The following is a 17,541-nucleotide window of genomic DNA, read 5'->3' as shown; positions in this document are numbered from 1 at the left end:
TTTCTTCCTCGCCTTGTTCATTTGGGAACACAGCACCCACTCAGTTTTGGTCTTTTTTAATGTATCGCATTTTCTCTCCAAATCAGAGTTTCTCCCTTTCTGGTTGCACATTGTGCCATTCTCAAGTTAATGGTTTTTACCGTAAATCATTAAACATGAACACTGTTATGTTCTACTTACTTGGCTGCATCTTCTGCTTGCATACAAACAGATTAGCTTGGTGCCTGTAGGGGTGATATAGCTAGTGAGAGGTGCTAACATTTTTCTTCTGTTGTTGGGTGTCCGCCTCCTAGTGGCAGTATCTATACCCACGGCCAAAGCTGTGTCCCCAATCAACGAATTGAGAAAGATTTTACAGCAAGAACAAACATCTTGTTTTTGCCTATCTTGCCTTACAAAAAACGGAATAGAAAGCAATAAAAACTAATTTGTAAGGATCAACAAATGGTGCCATTAAAAAGTACAACTCATTCCACAAAAGAGAAAAAACAAAAAACCCTCAAGCAGCACCGTTGACAGAAAAAAAAAGGAAACGTTAAGAGGGTTTTGAATGCGGCGATAAAAAAAATATATATTTTGAAGTGTGAAATAGCTGCAAAAGAAAATAAACTAGATTTTTTTTATTTTCAGTGGGAAAACGCGTTGTGGGTTCCTTGAAATTAGTCAACAGAAACACATAAACATGAACTTTCATGATTTTATTATTAGCAATTTTTTTGAAAATGAACCCTTCCCAATCAAGTATCGGCCTTCGTCCAATAAAAGGATTTCCCTTCATGGGTCCAATGACAGGCGAATGCTGACACACGTTTCTAACAGCATGCAGGACAGCGTTCTGATGTCGGAGGCGGTTCTGCATATGGATGTTACATTTATTGGCAATTACATAATTGGTCTACTACCTGTATTGCTCTGCTGTGACGTGTAACTCACCCTTTGAGTAGTATAAAGAGGATATGTTGATGGGAGCTAATATATTCCACTGTGGGACAGCGTGTGCCAATCTGTCTTCTCAAGATATTGTTGAATATCTGGGACACATCCTTCTTACCCTGCAACACATATAAGATATTACATATCACAGATAGAAAAAGAAAGGTAGTAAAATGTAAGAAAACTTTACTTTGAAAAGAACTACAGCAAAAATCACAAACAAGGGACCCTGTCAGCTCTCCTTGTAGATCAGTTTCAGTAATTACTTAGGAACAATGCTACTGCACTATCCAAGAACTCAGCATTGTGACATCCTCAGTCATTCTTCTTGAAAATATATAAATAAATTGTAAATTGGGTGTCCCTACGCAGTCCAACACTCAGTGCCCATTTGAGTGCGCAAGCACATGGAAACACCCAGTTGCAAATTTATTCATACATTTTCAAGACTAATAATAAAGAGATGATACAAAAGAGTTTGAAGAAAAGATGCACTAGCAGTTTTATCTTATAGAAAATGGAAATAACATTTAAGGGGGTATTTCGGCGAGGACATTTTTTTCCCCCCGTTTTCACCCATCCGCTGAACCTACTCGGGACCCCCAACAGTCTCAAAAAAAAATCAGGGAATTCTGTCTCGCCTCTTTCACAGTACAAGATATATTGTCCCATTTTTGTAGTGTACTGGGGAATGGAGCCGCTGGACAAGATACATTGTCCCATTTCTGTACTGCACTGGGGAATGGAGCCGCTGGACAAGATACATTGTCCCATTTCTGTAATGCACTGGGGAATGGAGCCGCTGGACAAGATACATTGTCCCATTTCTGTACTGCACTGGGGAATGGAGCCGCTGGACAAGATACATTGTCCCATTTATGTACTGCACTGGGGAATGGAGCCGCTGGACAAGATACATTGTCCCATTTATGTACTGCACTGGGGAATGGAGCCGCTGGACAAGATACATTGTCCCATTTCTGTACTGCACTGGGGAATGGAGTCACTGGACAAGATAGATTGTCCCATTTCTGCACTGCACTGGGGAATGGAGCCGCTGGACAAGATACATTGTCCCATTTCTGTACTGCATTGGGGAATGGAGCCGCTGGACAAGATACATTGTCCCATTTCTGTACTGCATTGGGGAATGGAGCCGCTGGACAAGATACATTGTCCCATTTCTGTACTGCACTGGGGAATGGAGCCGCTGGACAAGATACATTGTCCCATTTCTGTACTGCATTGGGGAATGGAGCTGCTCGACAAGATACATTGTCCCATTTCTGTACTGCACTGGGGAATGGAGCCGCTGGACAAGATACATTGTCCCATTTCTGTAATGCACTGGGGAATGGAGCCGCTGGACAAGATACATTGTCCCATTTCTGTAATGCACTGGGGAATGGAGCCGCTGGACAAGATACATTGTCCCATTTCTGTACTGCATTGGGGAATGGAGCCGCTGGACAAGATACATTGTCCCATTTCTGTACTGCACTGGGGAATGGAGCCGCTGGACAAAATACATTGTGCATTTCATTGATGTTCGTCAGTTGCTGGCAGCGTTTACAGTAAACTATTATTGTTCAGTTTCACACGATTCTGCGAGAAACTGAACGATAATCCATGTAAAAGGGAACTTTCATGCGGAACACAACTTGCAGGAAACATTCAGAATCTAGTCTGAGGCTCTATAATCAGTGTTTCACTTCTTCTCAAAAGCACTGAGGAAGTGGTATTTATCACCTACTGAAGTGTACTTGTTTTATCACATTATAGGAATCTACCGTATGTCAGCTGAAATAAGGGCATCTATGTGACTGCTGCAGCTTTTAAAGGGGTTATACCAAACTTGCAAAATACTCAGAACGCTTCTCCCTCCGCAGTGACATCACTGTGAATGGAGTGCTGGCCGAGCATGTGCTACACAGTGTTTTCCTATAGAACTCTACTGTCTCTGTGGAATAGATCTTACACAGCATTCACAATAAAAAAGGAGAAGATGACTCTGGGGATCACTAGTCTTTACTTATATAAATAGACTGTTCTTTGAAATAATCAGTAAAAAGCATAATTTTGCATAACAGTGCATTTCCTTAAAATCGACACTTTTACCTTCTCCATTTACAGTGTTAGTAATTTACTTCCCTTTTCGCTTTAAATGATTTTTACAGCTGTATATTTTTGGTGTCTACTGCAAATCGAAAATAAGATGTTGTCCATCACTAGGGTCATGCTGTCTGAATCATGGGCAGCATGCAGTCCAGAAAGTTGTCCACATTACAGGGATATAGGTTTTATTTTGAGACACTAAGGCCTGTTTCACATGGGCAAGAAAACCGTGCGAGATCTGGGTGTTGCGAGGAACACAAATCGCGTGCGAATACGAACTCCATTCTTTTAGGTGCATGCGATGTGATGCAAGGTTTTCCTCATTGAAAACAATGGAAAAAAAACCTCTGCGATACTCCGCCGCGGCGAGGATCGCTACTTCTGTTACAAAAACGCCTCGTATCTGCTGCAAAATCGCATGTAGGAGAGTGTGATATTGGGCCCTTTCAAACAGTTGATCGGCAGGGTGATGGAGTCAGATCTCTACCGTGCAGATTGTGATGGATCATCGTTAACCCCCTTATGAAAGATTCTCAGACCACAGAAATGCATGGAACATGTATGTATACACACACACACACACACACACACAATCTGCTGGTATAAAGAAGGGATAATTAGCTTAGTAAGGGTTACCTACCTCAAAATCTATGAGGTGCAGATCGGCTATCAGCGTGACTAACAGGCCACTGTTGTACAACTCTTGTGCTAGCTGAGCCACGGTTTCTGTTTGGGGCTCTTTGTCTCCTGTACCACACAAAATTTCCTTGGTGGCTTGAAGTGATTTGGACACCTCTTCCGAAGCCTGTCACAAAGAAAAACAATGTAACCAAAAGATTTTTTCATACAACATTTTATTGCAGATATTAAAAGCCCACTCCGGTGAAAACAGATTGCCTGCCGACCTCACCTGTTGCACTCTGCAGGTCTCCTCTGTGTATTGCAGACCCTGTCTGATGCCTGTCAGGCACCATCTTAGGAGTGATTTGTTTTTGTATTTTCACTTCCCATCAATCTTGCATTAGCTAGGGGGCTATAACATTTATGCCTATTGCGGGGGTGTTTAATTAAAAGTACTTCCTATATTCACCTAAATAAGTTAGACAATAAGTATACAGTCAGGAGGATGAGCTGTGATTTCCTGTATTATAAAACTGTGTGATAATCATCAGTAACTGGGTACTGGTACATTATGTCTCCACCAGAGTTCTGGGTGGAGACCTTGACTGACAGCAAAGGTGAGATGGGCTGCTGCCGGGGTAAGTGACAGCCGGGACCCCATCTGCAGCCAAGCAGCACCCGTGGGCATCCACAGCATCTCAACCTGGGAAACCTATAACTCCACCCATACTTCCGGTGTAGACATAATGCACCAGTACCCAGTAACTGTGATAGGAGTCTTTGTGTCCCTCACTAGGTAGTTTCCATGGTAGGGTCCATGTAACAGCACAAACAGAGAAATCAACTAGAAACGTCACACAAACACAAGTAGATCTGAGCTGGTCACTATTGAGATCACATGACTATCTGAGGAGAGAGTTTCTGATAGAAAGAAAGAACTAACAAAGGTAACATTAGTTCACTTATATATACTGGAGGGATAGCTACATAGTGAATGGAAAAGAAAAAAGAATCCTCAGATCAGCCCTTTAAGTAACTGGACTAATTCTAACACCCTCCTATAGGGAATATTTGCTCCCTATAGGAGTGGGCATACTAAAGCATTTAATAGGGACAAATTCCTTGCCATTGTTCTCCGAATCTATTAGTGTTGTCAAAATAAATCTACAAACAAACACTCAATTTAGTAGAATCTTATTTCCTCAAGCACAAGGACCAACTTCAACAGAAGAGAATCTTTTAACAGGAGGATTTATCTTAGGGTAACAGGAAGATCTATCTTAGGGTACGTTCACACGCTGGGGAATTCCCGCAGCAAAACTGCATGTTATAGTACAGTTACAGCAGAAAAGTGCATTTTTTCTCTAAAAGTGAACAGGACTTGCTTTAATCCCATTCACTTTAATAAAACACGTTTCCGCTGTGGAAAAACTGCAGTGTCTCCGCAATGTGTCAATGCACCCTAAATTAGGACAGAAATTATTAATGTTGTATAACTATGGTTGAGCATGTAATAAAGTCCTCCTGATCAAATGCCACTCTTTGCATTGCCTCTCCTAATGGCATAAAGACAAAAGTTGCCCTTAAGGACTCATTCACACGGGCGTACAAGTACAATGCTGTGAGTCTTGCAGCATTGTACTCATCACACCTCATTCGCTCTGCGGCAGAGATCACATACAGGCTGTGATTGGCACTGCGCATGTCCGGGAATCTGACATCATGGACATGCGCAGTGTGACTTTTTATTTTCAAAATTCCCAGCTCTCTACCGAGTGAGGCTTTGTATTTAACGCTGCCCATTCATAGGCATTGCAAAGGGGCAGCGTTTCATCCTGAGCCCTTGAAGGGCTGAGTATTGAAACGTGTAGAAATAGAGCATGCTGTGATTTATTTCTCCTGCGCTTTATATAAAGTGTCCCCTCGCAGTTTTAATGCAGGTGTGAATGGAAGAATAAAAGTCCATAGACTTTCATTACCTCCATTCACTGCGTGTTACGCATGGGAAATACACGATAACAATACGCCCATGTGAATGAGCCCTTATGGACACTTACTACATGTGCTTTAGATTTGTGTGAAGAAACCAGTCCCTAAAACAAACATTAGCAAGTATGAAGAACTTGTACAAACTCCAAACAAACGTTTAGTAAACCAGAATCCCAGAACTGCAAGGCAACATTTCTAACCAATGAGCCAACGTGGCACCCAATCTCATTATGTCTGAGACAATGGCTGTGTTATATGAGAGATGATAATCAGTCTTGTGACATATCAAAGGTCTTACTTTCTCAGTCTTCTTGTCCTGCTTTTCTAATAAGGCCATGTTTTCCTTTAGAGTTTTCACGATTTCTGCAGGATTCTTGTGCGATTTGCTGAACAGTGGCATTTTCTTCATTCTTCTTGCTTTGTATTAACACAGCAGAATCCTTAAAAGGAAGGCAGAAGAAAGAATTAGTTAGTACTGCTACAAATTAACACTTTTTTTCCCCCCCCAAGTAATATGTATACATATATCTGCATTTAGCAATGAAGGTATGGAACCGTAGGAGGTGTCTGATCAGTTCTATACAAATGCTAAGGCTAGCGTACTTGTTGCAGGTGTGCCTCTTGCAAGGCACATCTCCTCCCAGGGTCAGGACCCACCCCCGATGAACGGTCGTACTGCCCAGAAGGAGCTGAACTTAGAGGCTTCTCTCCTTTCCTCTCAGTCTCTGCCTTGTGAGTAACTAGCTGTTCTACCAGTGGCTCCTTAGGTTTAGCGAGGGGAAGAGGTTCATCAGAGGTAAGGATGAAGGGGTAGGTTATCGTGACCTGTATGCTCAGCAGGAGGTGGAGTGATATCATAGCTTGTATGCACAGTAGTGGGAGTCATTGGGGAAAGGGGATCTGGGCACTCTATATGCATACTACAGTGAGTGGGAGGAGCCAGCTGTTGAGACCCCTGCTGTGATCTCACCTCCTCTTTGTAGGATACCTTTGATATGTGCTGTATTTGGGTCCATTTATACATAGTAAAAAAAGTGCAGATTTTCCACAGGTTAAAATATGCACCAAAAGTCATGTCAAAATCCGCACTATTGAGGCAAATTTTTACGCGGATCTGCAGCAAACTTCACTCCTTTAATTGAAAAGGGTCCCGTGTCCCCCTCTTCTTGTCACTGCAGGGAGGCTTCTCCCACCGAGCATGTACAGCTGGCGCTCAATTCATTTCTACGAGGCTGACGGAAATAACTCGGCACTTGCCGCTCAGCTATCTTCGCAGGCTTGCTGAAAACGAATGGTGTGGCAGCAGGCTTGCACGACTCGCAGTCCTTTCCATCTACTACTCACTGTAGGGGTTGCAGTAAGCCCACAGTGAGAAAAAAGGAGGACATGGGACCCCTGTTCTTGGGATCGGTGGTAAGACCCCCACCTGTCAGCAAGTTATTCCCTATCCTTTGATAGGGGATAACCTGTAATTCTGGTACAACCACTCCAAGACCAATTCCAGAGGTAACACTTGAGGAACTGTTTTCATCCTTTACCCCACCAGTTGGGATGCGGGCTTCGCTTTGGGGTCCCCAAGCTGTTACTCTGGAAGTGGTCCCAATAATGTGGCAGCTGACGCTACTGTAGATCAAGGCATGATATCTGAGGGCATGAACAGAGGCGGGTGTCAGACAATCTGGATCGAGGCAGGCAGTGCAAGTTCAGAATGAGGGACGAGCCGGAGGTCAGGCCACACAAAACAGGTTAAGCGCGGTACGTGACCTTTCACACAGGATGAAATATTCCGCAACAGCATTGCTGAATATGCTCTCCTACGGAATATGTATACCCACATTCTGCACGGTCATCAGTCCAGAGGTTGGTGCATGTGGCAAACAAAAGTGTGGTCAGTATAACAAGCCAAGGTCAGGAACACAGAATACAACGAAGTCAGAAATAACCAAATTTAGGAATTGGACAATCCGAACACACTGAAATAACATCTTAAGCAGGAACAAAAGACCACAAATTGAGTGAAAAGACCCTCCATAAGGGGATAATGTCTGATACAGCCTAGGTACCACATGATTGGCAGGGGAAAGGTTTTGCAAAGTGCACGCTGGTCCTTTAAGAGCAAGGGCAGGTGCACATGCATGCTCTCTGGGCTGCAGACGGCACAGCATGCGCTGAAGACAGTAACAGGACACATGCCACGGTGGCCAGGAGGGGTAAGCTAGTGGCCACAAACTGTAACAGATCCCAAGTGGTGGACCCCGACTGACCAGATATTGATGACCTATCCCAGGAAACCACTTTAAACATAAACAGACACAACATCAGTCATGAGATTTCCAATATTTGCATTTTACCAAATCATACTAGTAAAACAAAATAACTGGGTCTTCCCATAGCATTTGGCACAGGGACACATCAGTCATTTGGGTCAAATGCAAACTGTTAGAAAACTGCAGCAAGGAAGACAGAAGAGCTCGATGTAACAGGAATAAAAATTACATTACGTGAAATGGAAACCCTGTTCATATTACAGTCACAAGGGCGCAATTACATAACCATGCAGGAGCTTCATAGCCAAATATCGGCTCCATCAAGCAGAACCGGTTAATGGTGCTATATTAGGTCTGATTTTTACAAATTACTCACTGAATAGGAAACTCGCTGTTAGAAATGACCTTCACAACATTTACCATCGACAGGCGAAAAAAAGAAGGCTGAACTTAGAAGTCCTAGTGGTCATTAATAGCCCTTAAATGGTAATAAGCTGAACGATGTGCAGTTGCTCAGTAGGTCGCCTATATGCTGGCAACAGCTGCCAAGCGGCTTTCCTTTAGGGTAGGTTACTGTGTTACGGTTTAGTGGCGTTTTGACGGCATTAGTTGGATGTTGTATCATCATGGAAAGAATTGTTTTTTACATAACTGAAGTACAAAAATCTGATGCAAATTTCCCACGTTTTTTCCTCCAGCATTAAAATGTTCCTTCGAAAACTTTCCTCATTGACATTGTCCAACAAAGTCACAACATGAGGACTTCTCAATTCTTAATGGGGAACCCGTGTTGGAAGATCCAAACGTGGATTAGCCTTATTGAATGGGGCTAATCCACAGGCGGCTCTGCGTCATGTTCATATTAAAATCTGCATTAAAAATATATGATAATCACTCCGATTTGTGATGCGCATTTTCATTGAACTCATAACTGGATTTCTCCCCACGTGAATGCGGTCTTTGTCCTTTATCATATTAATAATAATAATAATAATCTCTATTTATATAGCACCAACATATTCCACAGCGCTTACAATACAGGGGGAACAGAAACAAAATCACGGTTACATGAAGTAATCAATTGATGGAAGTAGTAGGGGTGAGGGTCCTGCTCCAACGAGCTTACACACTACAGGTAATTGGGTGATACAGAAGGTAAAGGGGCTGGAGATGTGCACAGTATGGCGGGGATGGAGAGTGAGGGATGCTGTACACATAGGCAATGGTCAGACCTAAGCTGTATAGTGGCTGAATCGGTATGACTGCAGGGGGCAGCTAGCAGCGGTTGCGTCACTAGGACAGGGAGCATGCTATCAGGTGGCGTAAAGAGGGCTTTGGTTTAGGGGATGTGGTATGCCTCCCTGAAGAGGTGCGTTTTTAGAGCACGCCTGAAGTTTTGTGTGTCGGGGATTGCCAGGATAGTTTTGGGTAGCGCGTTCCAGAGGACTGGTGCTGCTCTGGAGAAGTTTTAGAGGCAGGAATGAGAGGCTCCGGTTAAAAGGCGGCTTAATCTGCGGAGAGCGCAGGCTGGGTGGTGGATTAAGATGAGGGAAGCAATATAGGGCGGCGCGGTGCTGTGGAGGGCTTTGTGGATGAGGGTGGGGAGTTTAAATTGTATTCTGTATTTGACAGGCAGACAGTGCAGTGACCGGCACAGGGCAGAGGCGTCCTATTAGTAGCGGCTGGACAGGAAGATGAGCCTAGCTGCCGCATTCAGGATGGATTGCCGAGGGGAAAATCTGGCGCAGGGAAAGCTGATCAGCAGCGAGCTGCAATAATCAAGCCGAGAGTGGATGAGGGCAACAGTGAGCGTTTTATTGGGTGGAAGGCAACATGGCTATACCCATGTTTATAACAGGGCTGTGGAGTCGGAGTCATATTCAGTTTTGGGTGGAGTCAGAATAACTCTATTGACTAACTTTGGTTTCAAAAATGCAAATATTAAATATTATATATAAATATAAGCCTGGAGTTACCATATTACTATGGCAAGTATTTTTACAAATTATTACACATAGGCTGAAGTCAGATTTGTAGTTAGAGTGTGGAATTATAGTGGAGTCAGAAGTTTGGCTTACTGACATCAAAGCCCTGGGGTAAAAACCAAAAAAGATAAATTGGTTTTACACCTTTGATTGGCTGACATCAAAGAGTAAAAAGGAGAGTGTTTTAGGCCTCATGTCCACAGGCAAATTAAGAATTAAAATCCGGAGCATTTTTCCCGCACGCGGATCCGCGCCCCATAGGGATGCATTGGACACCCGCAGGTAATTAAATACCTGCGGATGTCATTTTTCCCTGCATGCGCGGGTCCCGCGTGCAGGAAAAAATCCGGACATACTGCATTTCCGTGCGGGTCTCCCGCGGGGACGGCTCCCGCAGGCTTCTATTGAAGCCTATGGAAGCCGTCCGGATCCACGGGAGACCCGCACCTGAATTAAACTCATCTGCTCCGGACGGTACGGGTCTTCCCTTCTTCGCGGACGAATCTTCTTTCATCGGCCCTGTGGATGTGCCCGGCGCATGCGCGCCGCACGCAGCCGGCGTGCTGAGCACATCCGCCGGGCCGAAGAAAGAAGATCCGGCTGCGACGGAGAGAAGATCAGGCCGCGAAGAAGGAAAGATCCGGAGAGTCCGGAGAGGTGAGTAATTCTTATTTTCAGCCCTCATGTCCGCGGGGCAGGAGGGACCCGCTACGGATTCTCCATGGAGAATCTGTAGTGGGCCTGATTTTCCCCATGGACATGAGGCCTTAGGGTATGCTTACAGGTAGCGGAAATTATTCAGATCTCCCACAGTGGAAAATCTGTATCAAAATCCACATTAAACCCATGTAAACATTTGTACCAGTGGTGGAAATCTGGTAAGGATTTTGACCATGGATCTGCAACAGATCAATTAAAATGGTGACATCTGCTGCAGATCCGCTTCAAAAAACGTGCGAAAGATGCAGATTTTGACATAGTTTATTATGCAGTTTTAGTGCATACTTTTCACAGCAGAAAAGCCGTACCATTTCCACTATGTGTGAACAGACCCTTAGGACAGATTCACACGGGTGTATGCGTGTTGCACTCAAAAAACTCATGTGCAACTTGCATCAGACAGAACACAGACATGTATGTGCTGTCCCATCTCTATGGGCCCTATGCATTGCATGTCCTATTCTTCTCCATGATAAACGAACAGGAATAGCTCATGGACCATCAGTTTGCGTGAAACATCATTAAATAGCATCATAGTCTATCTATGGGGCTGTGTGTTTTCCGTTGAATGCAAGGACACGCAAGACCTGAAAACATGGCTGTGTGAATGGGCCCTGGTACCCTTATAGTTTCATTCTCCATTTATAATCCAGCAACAGTAGGTTACCTTCATAAAGTCCTGTTACTGAGACACAAATCACACTAATATAAAGCTTCAACCATATATACCACACATAATTCTGTTCACTACGTGGATGAAGCTCAGCTCAGTTTTTAAGTTATGCCACATAGAAAAGTTAGTAAAAACTGCCTGCCAGCTTAATCATCCATTCAGCCCGATCAAATACTGGAATGGACTATAAAGACACTGAAACATGATCGCTGTATTCCCATCCGGCTGAAAGCAAAATCAATATAACGAACAGTCATTAAAAATAAACCAGTAAAAAACAATGAATACATTGTCAACACGAAACCGATGCCCTGCCCAGCCTGTCACATGGCATGCATGACAAAGCCCAAAGCCACAAACACTTGTCACTCCAGCGGATGACAAATAACCTTTCACTGGGAGTATAGTCACAATGTAGCAGCTCTAAAACTAGAATGTGCCCCACAAGAACGTTCACGGCTGTCGTAGTGTAAGAAGGAGCAGGCGTGCCACGCCGTGCATGGAAAATGGTCATTTAGAACAGCACTTCTACTTTCCATTAGTACCCACTGGCAAGGCTCGCCTCATTCACACTGGCAGACTTCTGGTTCACAACGAATGGCAACACTTGGAAACATTGTTGCTAACACATCTAAAAGATAAATAAAGAAAAAGAAAAACAGCAAACAAATGTGTTGGAGAAGCCTCCAGATCCCCATATCCCTCGCATCGTTAGCTGAAGATACACCTAGTTTTCATATTGCTGTGCATGCAATATTATATACTGTATATGTATGACACACATGCCATACTTTATTTCCCATGTAATATTGATGTCCGATGCCCTATAAGCTTTGCTATATGATGCCTCCTATATCCAATGTATATGTAATAGTGGTTCTCCTGCGTTATATCGCGGTGCCATGCGGGAAAACATTGCTCATGTGTATGAGCCCATTAAAATGAATAGGGTTCATATTTGTGCGCGATTTGAAGCATCTCGCAACTTACAAATCTCGTGTGATTTGATTTGCCGTGTGAAGTTGACCTAAGACGGATAATCATACTACACAAAATAACTAAGGCTGGCTGCAGATGAACGGATTTTAGAGATGAGCGAGTATACTCGTTTCGAGTAATTACTCGATCGAGCGCCGCGATTTTCGAGTACTTCTGTACTCGGGTGAAAAGATTCGGGGGGCGTCGGGGAACAGGGGGGAGCCCTCTCTCCCTCTCCCCCCCCCCCCCCCTTCCCACTCACCCACGGCGCTCCCCGAATCTTTTCACCCGAGTACAGAAGTACTCGAAAATCGCGGTACTCCGGCGAAAAAGGGGCGTGGCCGAGTAGGTTCGCTCATCTCTAACGGATTTACATTGCGGAATCCGCGGTCAGCGTACACAGGGAGGATCTGCAGCAAATGCCATTCGTGACATGCTATTGAAAAGGGATTCTTCCTGCCTCGTTTATTTATTTTGGACGTCTGAAAGCATGTTATTATAGCGGCAAGTTTTCTAAATTTTTATGAAATAACCCAAATCTATTTTTTTTTTTTTTTAAAAGGTACCAATTCCCTCTTAAATGACTTTGAGAGGCCTTTATATTAGAAACCCTCATAAATCACCCCATTTTAAGAAGTGCATTCCTCAAAGTTTTCAAAATGGTATTTACAAATTTAGTTCACAGGAACTAGAGTTTTTTCACAGTTTTTTCTTGCACATTTTCAATTATAATATATATTTTTTCCTGTAACACAAGAGAAGTTCGCAGTTCAAACAAAACTCAATGTTTATTGCCCTGAATTAGCCCTTTTTAGAAACATCTAACCTGTCCCAGTGCAGAGCATGCCTCACACACAGTCCTAAGAAATGGGGATTTTGGGGCCTCCCTCTTATTAGCCCAATTTTTCAGTGCCATATTCTGAGAACCATAATTTTTTTATTTTTCCATCTATCCAGCTGGATGTGTTTTTTGTGGGAAACACCAACATTTTCAGTGGTACCATTTTCGCATGCCGATAATTTTTGTTTTATAGTGCCAGTCGTTACAGAGCTGTTGATGCCAATCGCGTGTGTGTGCGGGCGCATTCTTCCAATAATGGAGTTTTACTGTAAAAGTGTGCTTTTTGGATATTTTTTTTTAAGGAGGTGGGGGGGGGGGGGCATGAAAACATTTCTTTTAACTGCGTTTCTCCCATAAGGGGAATTAAAGATGCTAAAATAATATACTGCACTACTTATGTAGCGCAGTGCGTTATCTCTAACTGTCATGTTCATCACTAACAGTAAAGCCTATTACAGTCAGTGATGACAGTGACCCTCACAGGTCACTGTATATGAATTGACCTCCGGCTAACATGGTAACCATCAGCTCCTAGTGATCAGATCGCAGAAGTGCCGATGAGGCTAGGGAGGCAGCCCCTTCCCTCTTCAAACCCTCTAGATGCCGTTGTCTGCATAGGGTTAAATCGCTGGGATCAGAGCTCAGCTCAGTTTTGGTGGTTGCAACAGAAATGGGGCTGTAAGTTTTCCTGCTCCAAATACTGGAGGTTCAGCTTCTGCGCCTCCTGGTAATCAGCGCCATACATGTACGGCGAGATGTAGGAACTATTGGCCCTCTGCATCTATCACAATCCTACAAAATCCCAAAGAGCAACTTTTTCTTACTGTACTAGTCGTGCGGACTACTGGCATGGCCATTTATGTGGTAGAAGGGTCCGAGGCTGAAATAAGGAAACTGCAGTGAAGGTTCATTGCCGATTGCATGGCTAAGCTGATGAAGGTAAAGTAGGTTACATTAGGTGTGCTTTATAGGATGTGCAGTACAAGTTGTACATACTGTGTAAGCTTGTACATGTGGGCGTTGTGGCCTGGCTGCTTACATTTCTATCACACAGTTTATAAAGTCACAGGAGTTTGCGTTACGAGACACCAGATAAACAAGGATGTGAAAACCTCTGTGCAGCGAGGCAGATGACGGCGGCGACTGTGCCAGGGCGAGAGCCGGGCAGACATATTGTTTTGTGCAGCGTTTGCCAATCCAAGCTGTGACTATCACATCCTCTGTTTGCACGGACCGTGTCACATATTTTCTCTCTTGTGCCTTCGCACCATTTAGAACTTGGCATTATTTATTAAGCATACAAATGATTTCACTGGAGAAGAATTCGCTCTCCAGATGAAGAATTGCTCTCCAACCCACTTTGTTGCTGTTTGTATTAAAGCTGAATGATGTTTATGTGAAACAATAAGGACGCCCAACCTTCATATATCACACCGATGAGAAGAGGGCAGAACGATCCAACGAGAAGCAGGAAATGCTGGAGAGGTTTCACTAATCCGCTACCCACAATTCTCAGGAGCAGCTCACAGACCGTGATAGCACTAATTAGACTATGTGAGAATTGCGCTGGAGATTCTCAGGCGCAACTTGCAACGGGTAGCGCATGGACACGCCGCTGGTGTGCGGTCTAATGTGTGGGACACTGCACAATTGCATGTTCCCCTCTCATCCGTGAAACAGACAAGAATAGGACACTGGCTATTGGTGGGGGCAGAATCTCCCATCACAGTTATTGCTGATAGTTAGAGGCTCCTGTCACACAGTTATATTGAAGGAGATAACAGTTAAAGGGTTTTTCTTGGGAAATACTACTGATGACTTATCTACAGGATAGAATAAATGGTCAGCAGCAATAGAACCACAAGGGTGAGGAGACAGATATCTCAAAACGCTTTGCTTGAGACAGGTAACAGGGTTTGGACCAAAAAACCCACAAATGGGTACAACTTGGTACCACATTTTTGGCAGCGCTAAATGCAAGCGCTAACTGAACTATCTTAAGAAAAAAAAAGAACCCTCACCTAGCAAACGCCGTCTGGGTCCCCGCCGCTGTTCTCCGGAGCTCCTGGCACTTGTCAAGCCAACAAAGCATCTATTACTAGTGACGGGGATTGAAATCCCCGCCTCTTAGTGAGAGATTGCTCTGATTGGCAGAGCCGGCGCTCCTGAACCAATCAGAGCTGGAGTTCTATGCACCAATCACTGCTGACAGCATGCGCCCACATGGCTGATCGTTCGGGGTCCCAGGCAACGGACCCCAGCTGATCAACTATTGATGACCTATCCTGAGGATAGGTCATCAATAGTATTTCCCTGGAAAACCCCTTTAAGCCTCCCGACTGTATACTAATGGGCCATTTACATGGGGCAATTATCACTCAAAATCCGTTCAAATAAACAAATTTGAGCAATAATCATGCTGTTGTAAATGCAAAAATAAAAACTAACAAAAAACACTCCTTATTCGTTCGCAGGTCGATATTACTGACCAAAAAAAACCTCTTGTTGGTTCACAGGTTTGTCGTTCTGTGTAAAAGCTACCCGCTTTACATAAAAGGGCTGAGCGAGAAGCCTGCAATCCAACGGTGAAGTCTGTCTGTGTAAACGCTTTGCACGAGCGCTAATGACTTTAGTGGTGACATCAGCGTTTGTGCAGTCATTTACCCGACTCTTGGCCTGTGTAAGAGGGCAATTAGGGTCTTTAACTTATTTAGGTGATAATCAGTGCCCTTTCAGCAGGCAGAGATAGTACTGCCTCTAACTGTGCTAATGCATCACGGGATTGCTAGCATAGCACAAAGCAAGAAATGTAATAAACGGGACATCTGCTAAGTAGAGATGATCGAACATGTTCGGCCCCGCCCCTTTTCGCCCGAACACCGAACTTTGCGAGTACTTCCGTGTTCGGGCGAAAAATGTTCGGCGGTCGCCGTGGCAGCGCGGGGGGGTGCGGCGGGGAGAGGGAGAGAGAGAGGGCTCCCCCCTGTTCCCCGCTGCTGCCGCCCGCGCTGCCACGGCGACCCCCGCCCCCCGGCGGCCCCCGAACATTTACGCCCGAACACTGAAGTGTTCGGGAAAGCCGGTGTCCGGGTGCGTAAGTGTCCGTAACGGACACGTTCGATCATCTCTACTGCTAAGTATCAGACAGGAGGCTGCACTGCATGGAAGCGACAACAATATACATAGGAGATGTCCAGAGTGTGACAGGCAATCGGGTGAGGGAGCAAGGATGGAAAAATGTATGGTTTTTCCTGGAGTGGCCCTCCAAAAAAAAAAAAAGAGCAGACTATGTGGATCCGGACCATGATTCTAGCACTTTAAATAGGTTTAAATGCAGCATCAGTCAGTGGATGTCCTTCATTCGGACTAGTTTTAGATCATACAGAGAAGTTACCGGTGCCTTTGAATATTGGAGGACCTCTAATATTGACGCTGGTGACTCCCCCCTAATACAGTGTTAACATTACAAGATCATGGTGTAACCATACACAGGATATCACAGTAATTACTGGAGTGTATAAATATAACACCTATATCCGTCGCAGGAAAGCACTGACATCTTGTGACAAGTCTTGCTGAAATCAGCCTTACATTATTCCGCTGAGGTGGCCCAGATCAGCGCGCTCCGACGACTACAGAAATATTACATTTTAGGTTTTATCGCATGATTAAAGACCCCCATCACTAGCTTCCACTAGGCACAGTATGCGGACGTACATTATTTATGACAATCGTACACTATGGGACGGCAACAATGTGTTGGGGTTCGGATGCACAGAAATAAACAAAATGAAAATATAGTCACTAGTTTGAGCAATGGCTGCAATATAATCCTTGAAATGTCCCGTGGATCAAATGCTGCAGACAGATGAGCAGGTTTTACACAGAGGCTTTGGGGTCTGTTCTGGTTCCCTTTGAATATCGTGCCTTGGGCATTAGGCATGTCCGATCTATGCCAACTGTTACTCATAGCTTGGAAAACAGAGCTCTCAGCATACCAATAGCTTGAGCTGAAAACTGTGCTATTCTTACGCCCCACAAAGGATTCCAGTGTGTGGCAATCTGGCCCGATATACAAACACGTAAGCAAGTATATGTCACCCTATGTGCAGCAGGTCTACAAGTAGGAGAGGCCATCGGTGTGTAGACTATGTGGTTTACCAGGCTCTGCAGATAGAAGGAAACGTCTGGTACCGTAGAAGAGATTGCAGTGCAATAAGAAAGAAAGTGCAAACTTTTCAAACATCGGTACTAGCCTACCTCTATATACCGGTATACAACCCCCCACTATGCATAGTCTCATACAAGAAGGAATACTTATGTACAACATCCAGATAAATAATGAACCTGGCATCCATTCAGGGCCAACAGTGTCAACATTATGCCACTCCGATAAAAACAATTATTATTGTTATGTAG

The 17,541-nt window shown here is 44.2% G+C and overlaps 1 protein-coding gene across 2 annotated transcripts in view; it reads right to left on the bottom strand.

The window, feature by feature from the left end:
* Positions 1–17,541, bottom strand: part of CAB39L (calcium binding protein 39 like) — an 83,627-nt gene that overhangs the window by 35,353 nt on the left and 30,733 nt on the right. For both annotated transcript variants that reach the window (XM_066583911.1, XM_066583920.1), the window contains exons 2-4: positions 5,957–6,098; positions 3,689–3,853; positions 934–1,052 (exon numbers count right to left, since the gene is read on the bottom strand). In XM_066583911.1, coding sequence (XP_066440008.1) covers positions 934–1,052; positions 3,689–3,853; positions 5,957–6,067 — 395 coding nt within the window. In that variant the 5' untranslated portion in view covers positions 6,068–6,098. The remainder of the gene's footprint in view (positions 1–933; positions 1,053–3,688; positions 3,854–5,956; positions 6,099–17,541) is intronic.

The sequence above is a fragment of the Eleutherodactylus coqui genome, chromosome 1 (genome assembly GCF_035609145.1).
Source record: "Eleutherodactylus coqui strain aEleCoq1 chromosome 1, aEleCoq1.hap1, whole genome shotgun sequence".
NCBI classification, from domain to species: Eukaryota; Metazoa; Chordata; class Amphibia; order Anura; family Eleutherodactylidae; genus Eleutherodactylus; species Eleutherodactylus coqui.
The sequence above is the reverse complement of the archived record's forward strand: the minus strand, read 5'-3'. Positions and strand labels throughout refer to the sequence as shown.